Source organism: Triticum urartu, chromosome 1A (assembly GCF_056163025.1).
Source record: "Triticum urartu cultivar PI428250 chromosome 1A, HENAU_Tu73, whole genome shotgun sequence".
Taxonomy (NCBI): Eukaryota; Viridiplantae; Streptophyta; class Magnoliopsida; order Poales; family Poaceae; genus Triticum; species Triticum urartu.
Genome location: NC_141873.1, coordinates 575785871 through 575800335, shown reverse-complemented (window position 1 = coordinate 575800335; position 14465 = coordinate 575785871). Strand labels below are relative to the sequence as shown.

General features: G+C 45.2%; 1 protein-coding gene across 1 annotated transcript; it reads right to left on the bottom strand.

Moving 5' to 3' along the window:
- Nucleotides 1-10780: 10780 nt before the first annotated feature.
- LOC125540036 (S-type anion channel SLAH2-like) lies at nucleotides 10781-12970 on the bottom strand. The gene is made up of 2 exons (XM_048703610.2): nucleotides 12329-12970; nucleotides 10781-12234 (listed from the first exon to the last, which is right to left on the bottom strand). Exons 1-2 carry the CDS (start codon nucleotides 12956-12958, stop codon nucleotides 10987-10989), a joined length of 1878 nt encoding a protein of 625 aa, XP_048559567.2. The 5' UTR covers nucleotides 12959-12970; the 3' UTR covers nucleotides 10781-10986.
- Between the last annotated feature and the right edge of the window lie 1495 nt (nucleotides 12971-14465).

Below are 14465 nucleotides of genomic sequence, written 5' to 3'. Positions count from 1 at the left end.
TCGGGTTCGGGTTCTGTCTCCGTGTGTTGTTTTCGTTTTCATGCATCTCATATCATGTCATCATGTGCATTGCATTCGCATACTTGTTCGTCTCATGCATTCGAGCATTTTTCCCGTTGTCCGTTCTGCATTCCAGCGCTTCGTTCTCCTCCGGTGGTCATTTCTAGCTTTCTTTCGTGTGTGGGGATTAAACATTTCCGGATTGGACCGAGACTTGTCATGCGGCCTTGGTTTACTACCGGTAGACCGCCAGTCAAGTTTCGTACCATTTGGACTTCGTTTGATACTCCAACGGTTAACCGAGGGACCGAAAAGGCCTCGTGTGTGTTGCAGCCCAACATCCCCCAAATTTGGCCCAAAACCCACCAAACTCTGCTTCATGTCCTAGAGCGTTCGATCACGATCGCGTGGCCGAAAACCGCACCTCATTTGGACTCTCCTAGCTCCCTCTATGTCTATAAATATCCCCTCCATTCGGATCTCTTCTTCCCCCGTCCGAAACCCTAGTTAAAAAAAACAGATCAACCCCCGCCACCGACAGACGTGTCCGGATCGGACCGGACAGCGTCCGCCGCGGCCCCTTGTCCACTCACGCGCCGCCACGTGGGCCGCGCCCACATCCCCGCCGCCGGCCCGGGAGGCCCAGGAGGGGCCCCCGCGAGCCCGATCCGCCGCCGCCCTTCGTCCCGCGCCCCGCCGCCGTCCTCTTCCCGGCCGGCCGCCGCCGCCGCCGCGGGCACCGCCGCCGCCCCAGCCGGAGGTCGCCGCCGCCCGTGAAGACCGGCGCCGCCACGCCCGGCCCCGCCTCGGGCGCCGCCGCCGCACGGCCACGCCGCCGTCGCCGCCCCGGTCCGGCCGGCCCCCTCCTCTTCCGCGGCGCCTCCTCCTCTCCGGCGAGACTCCGGTGAGATCCCGGCCATCCTCGGTTCGCGCGCCCGTGAACAGTGCCGAAACCCTAGATCTGGGTTGACTTCCCTCTTCTCCCCCCTAATTTTTATGCCTACTTTGACCGCCCGTAACTTTGCATCCGTAGCTCCGATTTGGGCATATGATATATCAAAATCTTCTTCTCGATATGTACATCGTTTCATTCCATTGCATCATTTTCATTTGAGTTCATCTTGGTGCCCAAAATGCTGTTAGAAGGAGGCTCCATGAGTTAAATTGCAGATCTGTTAGTTCATCTTAGACTTTTGTCATTTTTGCCATGTTTAATCCGTGCATGATATGCCTGTGGCCCTTTGGGATGAATTGTTAAGCATTTTGTCTTCTTTCCAGAGGTGCCAACCATGCATTTTTAGGGTGTGTGTGTTGTCTTGTGCAAGCTTGCAAAGAGAGGCACCTGAGATTGCTGATTTCAGGGACTTAGTGATTTTCAGTAAGTCCGGGATATTTTAGTTCATGATGCTATATGTCCAGCTTGTTTCCTAGTGATCCATGCCTCTTTTGAGGATGATCAGTAAGGGAGTTTTGATATTTATGTTATGCTCTATCCATCCGTGTCTTTGTTTTCATATGTGGAGTGCTCTGGGTTGACTCAATCGAGCTCAACTTTTGCTTCGTTATTAATCTGGGCAGATCGTCAACTTGTTTGCGATTTTGCCGGAGTTATTGTAGTTGATCCGTGCATGCTATGCCATTGTTCTTGCCATGTCTAGCTTGTATTTTGTGCCTTCTTAATGGATGTATTCTTGCCTTGCTGTGACTTGCACCATGGTGAGTGCATCGAGCTCGTTTACATGCCATCGTGAGTTATATTTCAGCATGTCTCAGTTTTCACTAAGTCTGAAAACTGATTGTGTTTTAGCTATGTTCGTGTGCCCGTTAATATATTTTGTGATCCCTTTTGGCCCCAGGTCACTTTGGGTGTTTTTTAAGCTTGTTGAGTAGCTCCATGCCATGTTCTTACTTGTCATGATCAGGTCATGTATCATGTTGTTTTGCTGCTCCGAAGAGGGCTTCGTGATCTGAAATTACAGACTAGTGTTAATTTCACTAAGTCTGGAATCTGTTTCGCATTTGCGTTTTTGCCATGCTTGTTTGAACCTCTTAATGGATGATTTGGCCGTGGCTCAGTGCTAGTCTTTTGTTAAGAATCTTGTGTGCATCCCTTCCATACATTTTGTTGTCATGTTTGGTGGCTGTAACATGTTCATTTAGTTGCATTTAGATGCCTACTTGCTGTAAATCGCAGACAGGTGTCATATCTTAAAACGCTTGCCATTTCCAAACCGTAACTCCGATTCCAATGATCTTTATATCGTTTTCAAGCGATTTCATCCCCTCTATCCAGTGTCACCCTTGGAATTCCAAGTTGAGGCCAGGTTCATGCATTTCATGTCATATCTTGCATTTTGCATCCCGCATCGCATCCCGCATAGCATATCATCTTTTCATCATATTGCTTGGTCTTGCACGTGGTTGATTGTATCCTTGTTGCTTGTTTGTCTTGTTGGGTAGATCCGGGAGAAGAGTTCGCTACCGAGGAGCCCGTTGAGTTTGCTTGTGAGGATCCAGTCAACTCTGACAACTGTGCAGGCAAGATGATCATACCCTCGAAATCACTACTATCTTTGCTATGCTAGTTTGCTCGCTCTTGCTTTGCCAATGCTACGATGCCTACCTTTTGCTTGTCAGCCTCCCAATTGCCATGTCAAACCTCTAACCCACCTTGACCTAGCAAACCGTTGTTTGGCTATGTTACCGCTTTGCTCAGCCCTTCTTATAGCGTTGCTAGTTGCAGGTGAAGATTGGAGCCGTTCCTTGTTGGAACATCATTTATTTACTTGTTGGGGATATCATTATATTGCCATGTTATCTTAATGCATCTATATACTTGGTAAAGGGTGGAAGGCTCGGCCTCTCGCCTAGTGTTTTGTTCCACTCTTGCCGCCCTAGTTTCCGTCATATCGGTGTTATGTTCCCGGATTTTTGCGTTCCTTACGCGGTTGGGTTATAATGGGAACCCCTTGATATTTCGCCTTGATTAAAGCTTGTCCAGCAATGCCCAACCTTGGTTTTACCATTTGCCACCTAGCCTTTTCTTTCCCTTGGGTTCTGCAGACTCAAGGGTCATCTTATTTTAACCCCCCCCCCCGGGCCAGTGCTCCTCTGAGTGTTGGTCCAACCGAGCGATGTCCGGGGCTACCAGGGGCAACTCTGGGCTGGCCTACCCGTCGTCTTGCTCATCTGAGTGTGCCCTGAGAAAGAGATATGTGCAGCTCCTATTGGGATTTGTCGGCACATTCGGGCGGTGTTGCTGGTCTTGTTTTAACCTGTCGAATTGTCTTGTTGTACCGGGTTACCGAGTCTGATCGGTGTGTCTCGGGTGGAGGTCTATTCCTTCGTTGACTGTGAGAGCTTGTCATGGGCTAAGTTGGGACTCCCCTGCAGGGATTGATCTTTCGAAAGCCGTGCCCGCGGTTATGGGCAGATGGAAATTTGTTAATGTCCGGTTGTAGATAACTTTAACTAAACTTAATTAAAATGAATCAAACGCGTGTGTTACTGTAATGGCCCCTTTCCGGCGGAGTCCGGGAAGCGGACACGGTGTTGGAGTTATGCTTGCGCAGGATGTTCCTTTAGCTTCTCGCTCGTGCTTCGCCTTCTCTTCCCGCTCTCCTTTGCGAATAAGTTAGCCACCTTATATGCTAGTCGCTTGCTGCAGCTCCACTCATATTGTCTTATCCTTCCTATAAGCTTAAATAGTCTTGATCGCGAGGGTGCGAGATTGCTGAGTCCCTGTGGCTCACAGATACTATAATTCCAGATGCAGGTCCAGGTGATTCCGCTCCAGGTGACGAGTACAAGCTCAAGTGGAAGTTCGACGAGGACTCTCAGCGTTATTATGTTTCCTTTCTCGATGATCAGTAGTGGTGCCTAGTTGGGGTTTGATTCAGGGCCTTGTCGCATGTTGGGTTCTTTTCCATTTTGGCGCCGTAGTCGGGCCATGAGTGATTGTTTGATGGATGTTATTTATGTACTCTGATGTGACGTGGCGAGTGTAAGCCAACTATATTATCTCCCCCTTTTATTATGTATTACATGGGATGTTGTAATGATTGCCTGACTTGCGACATTGCTTTCAATGCGGTTATGTCTCTAAGTCGTGCCTCGACACGTGGGAGCTATAGCCGCATCGAGGGCGTTACAACAGGTTTTTGAAAACAGCTGGAATTTGAGAAAAGTTCACAAAAATGTACATGAAAATAAATGTCACGGATTTAGAAAAACAGAACGAGAAAATTAATAAAAAAAACAATCACCAAGTTTTTAAAATGTCCATGAGTTTGGAAAAAAGTTCATTGTTTTTTTAAAAGGTTCATCAGTTTGAAAAGTTCATGAATTTTGAAAAAATGGTCAATTTGAAAAGCAATTCATCAGTTTGAAAAAGTCATGAATTTTGAAAAAACTGGTGAATTTGAAAAGCAATTCATCAATTTGGTAAGAAAAGATCACGACTTTGAAAAAAGTTAGCAGAATTTGAAAATAAAGTTCATCTATTTGGGGAAAATGTTCATCAATTCTAATAAAAAATGTTCATAAAACTGAAAAATATTCATAGATGTGAAAATGTTTTTGAATTTGAAGAAATTTTTCTAATTTTGTAAAAGTTCATGCATTTTAAAAAGTAAGAAGAAAAATAAATAAAACCCGAATAAAATTGTCCCGGGACAATGTAAATGAAAAAACCCTGCTTGTAAGCTTCTGGAAGCTTCCCAAAAACGGGAACAGTTATCTCTCACTGCGCCAGTTAATGAAAATACACGTTAACTAGCGCTGACGGCGCCCTATAGAAACCAGCTGTATCTCGCTTATTGTGAGGCGAATATAATTCTCACCTACATCCGATTGCTAGTGGGCCATGTCCCAATTATCGATTTCTTGTGGTTTTTGCTAGACAGCTGGTTTATTTCGGTAGGTGCTCGACACGTGCGTCTGCTCCTCTGCTTTCTCTTTTTTTTTGAACATCCTCTGCTTTCTCTTACTGCACGTGTGTCCATCTGATTTTTTCCTTCCCTTTTGCTTTTGTCTCTCTTTCTTTTTATTTCTCTTCTTCCTTTCCATTTTCCATTTTCTTTTTTAGTGTTTCTATTATTTATTTTTCCGGTTTTTCCCTTTTGATTTTTTATTTTCTTCGTCTCACTTTTTTCCTTCTTCTGGCTCTTTCTTTTTGTTCAGCGTGTAAGACAAAAATATTTGTAATCTTTCATAAGAATTTTTTTTGTCAATTTAAAAATCTCATATTGTATTTAAAAATAGTTGGCGCATATTTAAAAAGGATTGACTGTGTATTTGAAAATATATAAACCATGTATTTCAGAAAGGTTAATCGTGTATTGTTTACTTTGTATCATGAAATATTCAACATTATTTAAGAGAAATTTAGCATGTGTTCAAAATGGTAATCGTGTACTACTCATCGAGTATGTAGAAAATTTTCATCATTTCTTCAAAAATGTTCATCATATCAAAAAAGTGTACCATTGTCAGTCAAAGGAAAGTGCACTGTGTATTTTAAAAATATGTGATTTCCGTCATTAAAATGGCATGCATAATTTTGCACGTATTTTTTTGAATACACAATGAACATTTTTGAAATAAATGATGCACAGTTTCAATATGCGATGAACATTTCATCTTTTACTTTTTTTCCTTACCTTTATTCATTTAAGTTTTTTCCCTTTCCCCTATTTTATATACCGTTTTCAGTTTTTTTCTCGTTCTTTTTCCTTTTTTCCTTTTCTTCCTTAGGAAAATATAATTTTCACAAATGAACTTTTTAATACATACTGAACATTTTTCTGATGCATGAGGTATTTTTTTCAGCACGTGATGAACATTATTAACATACAATGAATGTGTTCAGATGTACATGAAGAACATTTATTTATACATTCTTTAATATATGATATATTTGTTTTAACACATGATGATTTATTTTTGTCTGAAATACACTATGGACATTTTTGAAGACATGATTAATATTTTGTTAATACAAGAATTAACACACGGTGAATATCTTTTTGTAGCACATGATGAAAATTACTTAATACATGGTGAACATTTTTCAATTACAATATGAAAAATTCATGAAATACATATTAAATATATTTTTAAAGTACGCGATGAACATTTTCTGATATGCGATGAGCATTTTTAATACCCAAACATTTTTATAAAACTAGTAAATATTTTGTATTTTTCCACTTATATATTTTAGAAAAAATTTGATATATCTGTAATGGGAAAACAAAAAATAAACAAAATAGGTAAAAAAAAGATCATATACACCAAAGTCTGCACAAGTGGAGTTCTACCGGTACCCAAAGACAAATCACACAAGTTAGCACCACGACATTGACTCAGTATTGCGCGAAGGACAACATCATATCGTACGAGTTACCATGGCTTTGGGTGGTGCCTTAGCCACTGGGGTCTTACCGAGTTGGCCATCGTGTAGGGGGGGGGGGGGGGGGGGGGGGCTCCATGACCAACGAGCGTTGTGGCCACCTACTCGTCGGTGCGTGGAGGCAGCAACCTATCCCATGCATCAAATGACATATCTTTTCTTATAGAAATTGTCGAATTGAAATACATGTCTTCTCACTTCCTATAATTTTCCCATTCCTATGATATTCCTATCCTATGAAGCAAAGGAAACCTTTGTTTTGTAGTTTAGGCCAAAAGGAAATGAGATTCTACAATGCACATGATATACCATGCATGCATCCACCATTTTTTGGGTGATTTGCATCAACTTGCATTGTATCCTCAGACACTCTCAATTCCTATCTATTTGCTGTTCTATATTGCTCAATTGGTCATGTCGACCTGACTTTTTTTAGCTTATATGATCATGCACGATCATCTCTCTCCACTTCTCTCACCTTCTACACACCCAACAACTTTATTCATGATTCGCGCGTACTACTGAGACAACTGGATCAAAGTTCAGAAACACAGCTGATTTATTTGTGATGTCAATACATTGCTACAGAACATACGGTTTTGATGCCTCCCTTGCCTTTATACCATAAACTTCTTGATTCGACACAACTCTCTCCCATGTTTAATGATGATATTTTTCGTTCCAACTTGGATATCCTCGAAATGATCTAGATTATGTTTTTTACCAAAAAGTTGCACCTTAAAAAACCCGTTTATTAACACATTCGCCTTCTGGTTCACAAAAAGGTGATGTTTGGAGATGGAAAAAGGCATCTAACTTCACCAACTAGTTTGCATTGCAGTACATGTTTAATAACTAAGAAAGTTGAAAATGTTTGGAAAATTACTTCCCGAGTCAAACCTATGCATATAATTTTTCAAGTTTCCAATCTATATTTAAAATAATATAGTTGGTTATCCAAAGTTAACAAACTTGCATGATAAACCTAATGGCACAATTTTTATTGAGCCAGTCTGGAAATTCCTAACAGCCAAATTAGAGGAACTTGATGCACGAATTCAAACTAATAAGGTGGCATATAACACTAGACCTATGCGTTTTCTCGATATCAAATGCATCCACGTATCACCACGTGTGTACATAAACGTTGGTTTGCCTCAAGCAGGGTGAACTTTTGTTCCAAAAAAGGGGATGCATAGCGATTTGAAGTGGTAGAAATATACATATTTTTTGTAGAAAGAATATTAAGTACAACTTGGTACCGGATTTGGGCTGCTCTGCCCACTGATGGGCCCAAAGCTACGTCTTCGGCCCATCAAGATGACTTGGGATATGAATATCTTTGGCCCCTTCAAAAATCTGAAACATCTTTGGCTGATGCGCCTAGGCGAGGCGATGGAGGCGCCTCCCGCGCATGCTCCCCGATCTCAACATACACATCGCGACAGTCGTATCGCACCGTTGCTGGAGATCCTCGGTAAATAGTGTCATGGCCACGTACACCACAATTGTAACGTGGTTTCTGCTCCCCACCTATCACCGGACCAACTTGCGCCTCTCCTTTTTTTGATCATAAGAGGGGGTTTCCCTCCAATTTCATTAATGAAACCCAACAACAGAGAACTATTATCCGATCACAACTCAATCTAAAGCAGGCTAGTTATGAACTACTAATAGGAAGGATTACTACTAGCAGGAAACAGTACACGCCACAAGTGGCAGGTAGGGGGGGGGGGGCAGCCGCAAATCGAACAAGTATGCATTACAACCCAAAAGTTGCCACCGAAACATCAGAGGGGAAGGGGGGAGATGGGAACTAAAAGCCAGCTTCAGCATCCTAGTCCCAGCACCACCGACCTCCAGCCTTGTGACACCCGGTACACATCACTTGCCACCTACTCGACCAGCTTTGCCCCCGAAGTCAGAAGATTGCACCTCGCCTTCTACCCTGTAGACGTAGACAACCCGTGCCCGCGCTCCATCGGCGAGTCCATCACAGCCACGCCTCCGACTGCCTTGAGCTCACCATACGCAAGGCATACCTCGTCGACGTCGAGTTCGGTCCACGCTTCACATCGTTCCTCATGGCCTACCCCATTGCCTTCGCCCAACTCACCAGCCCCACCCTACACGACTTCTTCTTCTCCACCACCTCGGAGATCGGTGGTCTCCTTGACGTCTGCCATGGGCTAGAGCTCCCGTCGGATTTGTCATGGCAGATGTCCTAGTGTGTGGACTTAGTCGCGAGGCCAACACATCTATGTGGTAGCTTGAGAGGGGTTGAGCGGGACGAGAGACGCGATGTTTTACCCAGGTTCGGCCCCTCACGGTGGAGGTAAAAGCCTACATCCTGCTTCATTGATATTGATGATGATGATCACGGTTACAAGTATGCTCTATCTCGAGAGCTATTGTCTAAACCTAACTTGTCCAACTTGTGGAACTTGTGAATCTTGTCCCCTTTTGGGGAGCCCTGCCCCTCCTTATATATGTTGAAGGGGCGGGTTACATGTGGAGTCCTATTAGGATTAGGACTAGTCTATCTTAATACAAACCGGATACAAGTCCGGGTCTTGACTCCTTGTAAGGAAAATATTCCTCGCACCTTTTCTCTTAAACCGGCCCACCATTAGCATAAACCGGCCTTCTGGGCCTTGGGCCTTGTCATCCATCTGTCCCGCCCGCCGGGTTACCAGTGAGTCATAATGTTCACGCGGGTTGCTTGTAAACCGCCAAGTTAGGGCGGGTCGCCAGTGAATCACCAAGTCTCAGCTGGGTCTCAAGTAAACCACCAAGTCCGGCCGGGTTATACTTCCGGCCGGTTTACGCTGTGGGGTATATCCCCGACAGCTCCTGTCCTTAACCAACTACAAGTGTTGGGCCTTTGTTGTGGAGAAATTGGAGATCGACACCCCCAACTCGTCGCTCTTGGCCTTGGAACTCCATGGTTGCTCTTTCCCCGGAGTCGAACTGACGGCAGTCCCAAAACTTGAGCGCTTTGTCTGCAACGCCACTAATTTTGTCCAGTGCGTGAGTTTTGGCTATTGTCCTTCCCTTCGTGTCATAAAGCTCTCTGCACGGCATCTGCAATGCTACTTTGAGAAATTGTCATTCAATAGCCTCAGAGATGCTTATTTTCGCAAGCTGAATATCTCCAGGATGGCTTGGATCCTTTCTATTTTAGATGCGGCACCCTTCCTCAAAAATCTTTATATTGAGGTACGTAGTAGTGCACCTTATCTATCTATCTATCTATCTATCTATCTATCTATCTATCTATCTATATTTGTTTCTAATAAGAAGGCAAAACCTCTTGCCATCTGCATGCATCCTCTGATGCATACATCTGGAAGAAAAATCTTATCTTCTCTACCATTTTAGATATTTTAAACATGTTTTGTTTTTGTAGCTATATCCTCACTTTAGTAATCGAGGTCTCTACAAGTTCACTGTGGTAGGGGAAAGACCTAAATTTGAGCACCGCAACTTGAGTTCGCTGGAGATAAAAGCCTATGAAATTAGTACGGACATGGACGTGATGAATTACATCAGGCTCATTAGGAAGCATGATGTGTATTGGAAGAGGATACACTTGCTTGAGCAATGCAAGTACCCAAATTGCGGTGGTGTCACGTGCTTGTGTCAAGTGGAACACGACCGAAAGAAAATCTTATGTGACATACTCAATATTGGATTCTCCACATCCGTAGAGATAACAATAGAGCCAGTGGTTAATTACAAAAAGGAAAACCATAGAGCAAGTGGCACGAGTATGCTAGCCCTGCTTGTGCAATGATATCACGCTTTATTCAGAGCGTAGTTCATCTTTCTGCAAGCAAAAGAACATGCATTTTGAACTGAAGTTTGTGGCGGAGTTGATCTGTAAGTGCTTTGATTTGTGGGACGAACCCAGTTCTGTCTCTGTTCCAGGCAACAAGTAGTTTTTTAAAATAAAATAATACATAATTATGTTAGCACATCTGAGGTTTTCATTAAGCAACGAGAAATAATTTGTAGACCTTTTTGAGAGAGAAGAATTTGTGGAGTTAGTTCAAAGCAATCCGGTTAAATATGTAACTATATGGATGCCGGAACTAATAGACACGGAACACCAAAACCTGGCTTTAACCTATCATGTAAGGAAAGCTTAGTCTGAAAGTACCGCCATCAACAGTATCTTTCGATTTAAGCAACGAGGGAATAGCATGTCATAGTCACACACACAAAATGATTTTGCAAATTCTTCTCTCTTATTTGAAAATCTCACTTCCAAAGTTGCAAACTCACTAGGCCATCCATTCTAGTTGATGCACCTTTGGTGAAATGTTTCTGCAATTTCAGGTCTATGGAGTTACTTAGAGATCAGAATAGAGTAAGAAATGTAACTTACTTCTGATGAACGAAAGTATATAACCACTAAATTGACAAGCTCAACCGTCAAGTCCGGCAATTATATCACTGTCATTGCAATGTAAATTGCTCAAGGATATCGCTCCTAATCTGCAACTATGTGCAGCAAGTTCACAAAGACGAAAAAGAATGGAGAAAATATAGAGACCTCTATACAAGTTCCACTAAGCAACATGTTTTGCACCTACCGTCTCACATTCTTCTCTTCCGTGCCCGTGTGCCATTGGAGACTCACCGGCACTGATGTTCATCCTGGAGTTGGCGCCAGAGTCAGAGTAGGCGCCCTGCTTGGAATAGGAACTGAAATTTGGGACGGAGAGAACGAGCTCCTTGACATCATAACTCGATGGCCGGAGAAGCGCAAGGATCTTGCTAAACTTGGGCCGTCGCCGCATGATGGCGATGGACACATCATTGGGGAAGAGGTCCTTGCGCACGAAGGCGTGGTACATGGTGGTGGCTAACACGCCGGTGACTGTGACAACGGCGGTTCCTGACAACCCGACTGCCAGTGCCCGTGTCAGCACGTTGTCTACCTTCGATGCATACAATACCGTCGCCAAGGCCACACTTGTCATTGGGAATGTGTACGCCCACCATGCCAGGGAGAACCTAAACCCCCGAAAGAGGTTGACGCGCGCCACCAACGACATGTAGAGCAATAGCGAGACGAAGTAAAGGAGCTTAGCGCCATCGTTGAACTCGCCAGAGATCCTTGTCCACGCCATGGACGCGACGCTAGGTGCAGCGACGAAGAGGAAAAAAACTGGGTGGAGCTCCTTGGGGAGCTGCACGTTGGTAGGGAGCCGCTGATAGAGAGTGACGAAGAGCACCACATAGTGGGCCAACCCGACAGCAAAGAAGAAGATGGGCAGCTCCCGGAGGCCCATCCTAGCGCCAAGCAGCGCACCGACGAAGTTGCCAACGACGGCGAGATGGTTCGATGGGTTGGCCACCTTAGAGAGGCGTCGCTCGTCGCTAGACATCCATTGTCCGTAGATTTTGAGGTCGAGGCACAGGATGGGCGCCATTAGCACGTACCAGACGGCGTGGTGGATCTCCCACACCGGATGCGGCACACCCTTGACAAGGAAGAGGCAGGCGATCCATGGCGCAAAGAAGAAGTTGGCGTGCACAGGGTGGTGGAACTCACGGCGGACAGCCTCGAAGTAGAAGACGATCTTCAAGAGGTAGGTGATGGAGACGACCACCATGAGTGCGACGGAGATCCACCAGAGGACGTGGTTGACGACCGGACGCACGTGAAGGAACTTCGTGGAGGGCTCCGACTCCAGGGTTTTCCACAACATCGCCTGGCCGCTCACTCCAAGGCACATCCCAAAGGCGCTAATTGGAAACCGGAGCAGGAACGGCCATGTCTCGTCCTTAGGCAGGACCGCCACCTCTGTCGACTGCACGTTCACATTGTTATTAGACACAAAAACGGTTGTAGCATGCAAAGGTGAAACTTTTTGGTGGAATGCTACACGGTTACGTGGTACGTACACGGAGGGTCTCGAGCTCGGGGCCTTCGAGCGCGGCGAAGTAGCGGTCAGCAGTGGGCATCTCATCGTCCTTGTCGATGTCCTCCTCTGAGATCTTTGACGCCGCACCTTTCTCGACGTCGGTGTCCTGTGGCACCCCGCGGAGGTTGGAGAGCTGCCGTTCAAGGCCGCCATAGAACGTCTTGAAGTGGTCAAACCGCCGGTCTCGCTCCCACGGGACCTTTGACTCGGTCGGCAGCACAGGAGCGGTGCCCACATCGGCATCACCGGCGCAGACTAACGGCGGCATGCTGAGCTGCGCAAGGTGGAGCCCCGACGGCGAGCCTGGCACGCTGAACGAGACAGAGCACCGCGTCTCATCCTGAGCCGCCCCGGCCGCGTCTTTGGTCATCTTGTCGGCGGCGGCGACTGCGTCTGCAGCCTCCATCAAAGAAGCGCCGGCTGTCCGCGGCACGGCACGGACGACAAGCGACTCCCGGGACAGAGCGCACCCCGGCTGGCCGTCCAGTACCCCCGCCATCTGGATGCTGACCTCCCTCGTTGCCATGGCAACAACCTCTCTCTCTCTCCACCGTTGAAGCCAGCTGTAAGCTCTTGAAAACGGACAACTGGTGAGTGAATGGATATGCATCGCATCGTGGGCATGGCCAGCTTATATACACGCGACGCGCACACACACATCCCAGCTGAGGCTGATGGATCGACCGACCTACCTGTGCTAGACTGCTAGTGGTGCGCCGCCGGGCGGGGCGGTCAGGCTCAAATCAGCGGCGCCGGCACGGGGTGGGGATGAGGCGCGCACGTGGACGGGAAGCACTAGAAGGTTCCACGCATCACCGCATCACGTGGACGAAATTCTTGTGTGACCTCGACTTGGACGGATGATGTGATGGAGAGCTCGATCGAACGAACATGTCTCGTGTCTTGTCAGATGGGTCTTCTGTGCTGAGCCCGCAAGTCTGTGGGTTGGTGGAATAGCGACGCCCGAATAATATTTCCTTTCCCTTGTCTCAGATTTATCTAGATTTGTCTAGATATGGATGCATTTAGCTCTAGAGCGCGATTAGTTACATCGAATGCATCCATATCTACACAAATCTAAAATAAATCTTTTGGGACGGAGGGAGTAATATAGATATATTAATTTGCCTTAAATAATAGTAGTAATACTATGAATATGACTGAATTAAATTGGTGCAAAGATATGGGGCCCAGATCGTGCTCAAACGAGCAAACTCGTTTGGAAAAAGAAACTCTAATCATACTTATTGTTATTTTTTCTACAATTATAGGTGTATATTAGTTTCTTAGATAATAAAATCTTTCCATTAATCATATAATACATTCACCAAAGTTGGTGTGGGTGGTGGCGTGAATTGTTTAGATTGCTTATTATCACGTGTGTCGCATGGTGGTACCACACAGTCTTAAGAGCATCTCCAACAGCCGCCCAACTAGAGCTGCAAGAAAAGCTCGAGGCTCGTGAGCCGCTCGAGATCAATTCGTTTTTTAACTTAACTCGAAATCGACTAGAAAAGAAACAAGCTGAGTTTGAACACTTTATGTAGGTTGACAGAGAAACGAGCTGATCTTGAGCTAACGTTGGCTCGCTCGATTTTAGCTCGATAGCTCGATAGAATATCATTATGTTAAATGATCATGCCATATATTAAATGAAAATAAGATAATTTATTACCATATATGTTGTTCATATTTTTTCCATTTTATTTACCAACGAACATGGAAAATTAATTAAGTGCAGAGAAGATTTAGGCCTAATTATGTCACGTGGTCGACTATGTGTTAAATATCTTATATTTTTGGCAAAGGTTCCAGCATATTCATCTTAATTTTTTTGTTTTTCATCCACAGATTTATAATTTTTACCATCTCATTTAGCTCAAAACTAGCTCGAGATCGTTACAAACTGAGCACGAGTCATGTTCTACAGCTCGATCATGAGATTCACTTAGTTTGAGCTCGCTCAAATTTTCATATGAGTTGAGCTGAGCCAACTCCAACTCGCTCGAGCTCGACTCGTTTGCAGCCCTACGCCCAACACGCGACGCCCTAAAAAGTACTTTGCAGCGCACCCATCGTTTGGAAAAGCGCGGCAGACAGCGCTGGCTCCAGCAGCC

Bases quoted from the DNA above. Each gene is read 5' to 3' on its own strand.
- LOC125540036 (XM_048703610.2), bottom strand. From the start codon at position 12,958: ATGCATATCCATTCACTCACCAGTTGTCCGTTTTCAAGAGCTTACAGC. The intron at 12,235-12,328 runs GTACGTACCACG...GTGAACGTGCAG, and splicing joins CCGAGCTCGAGACCCTCCGT to TCGACAGAGGTGGCGGTCCT.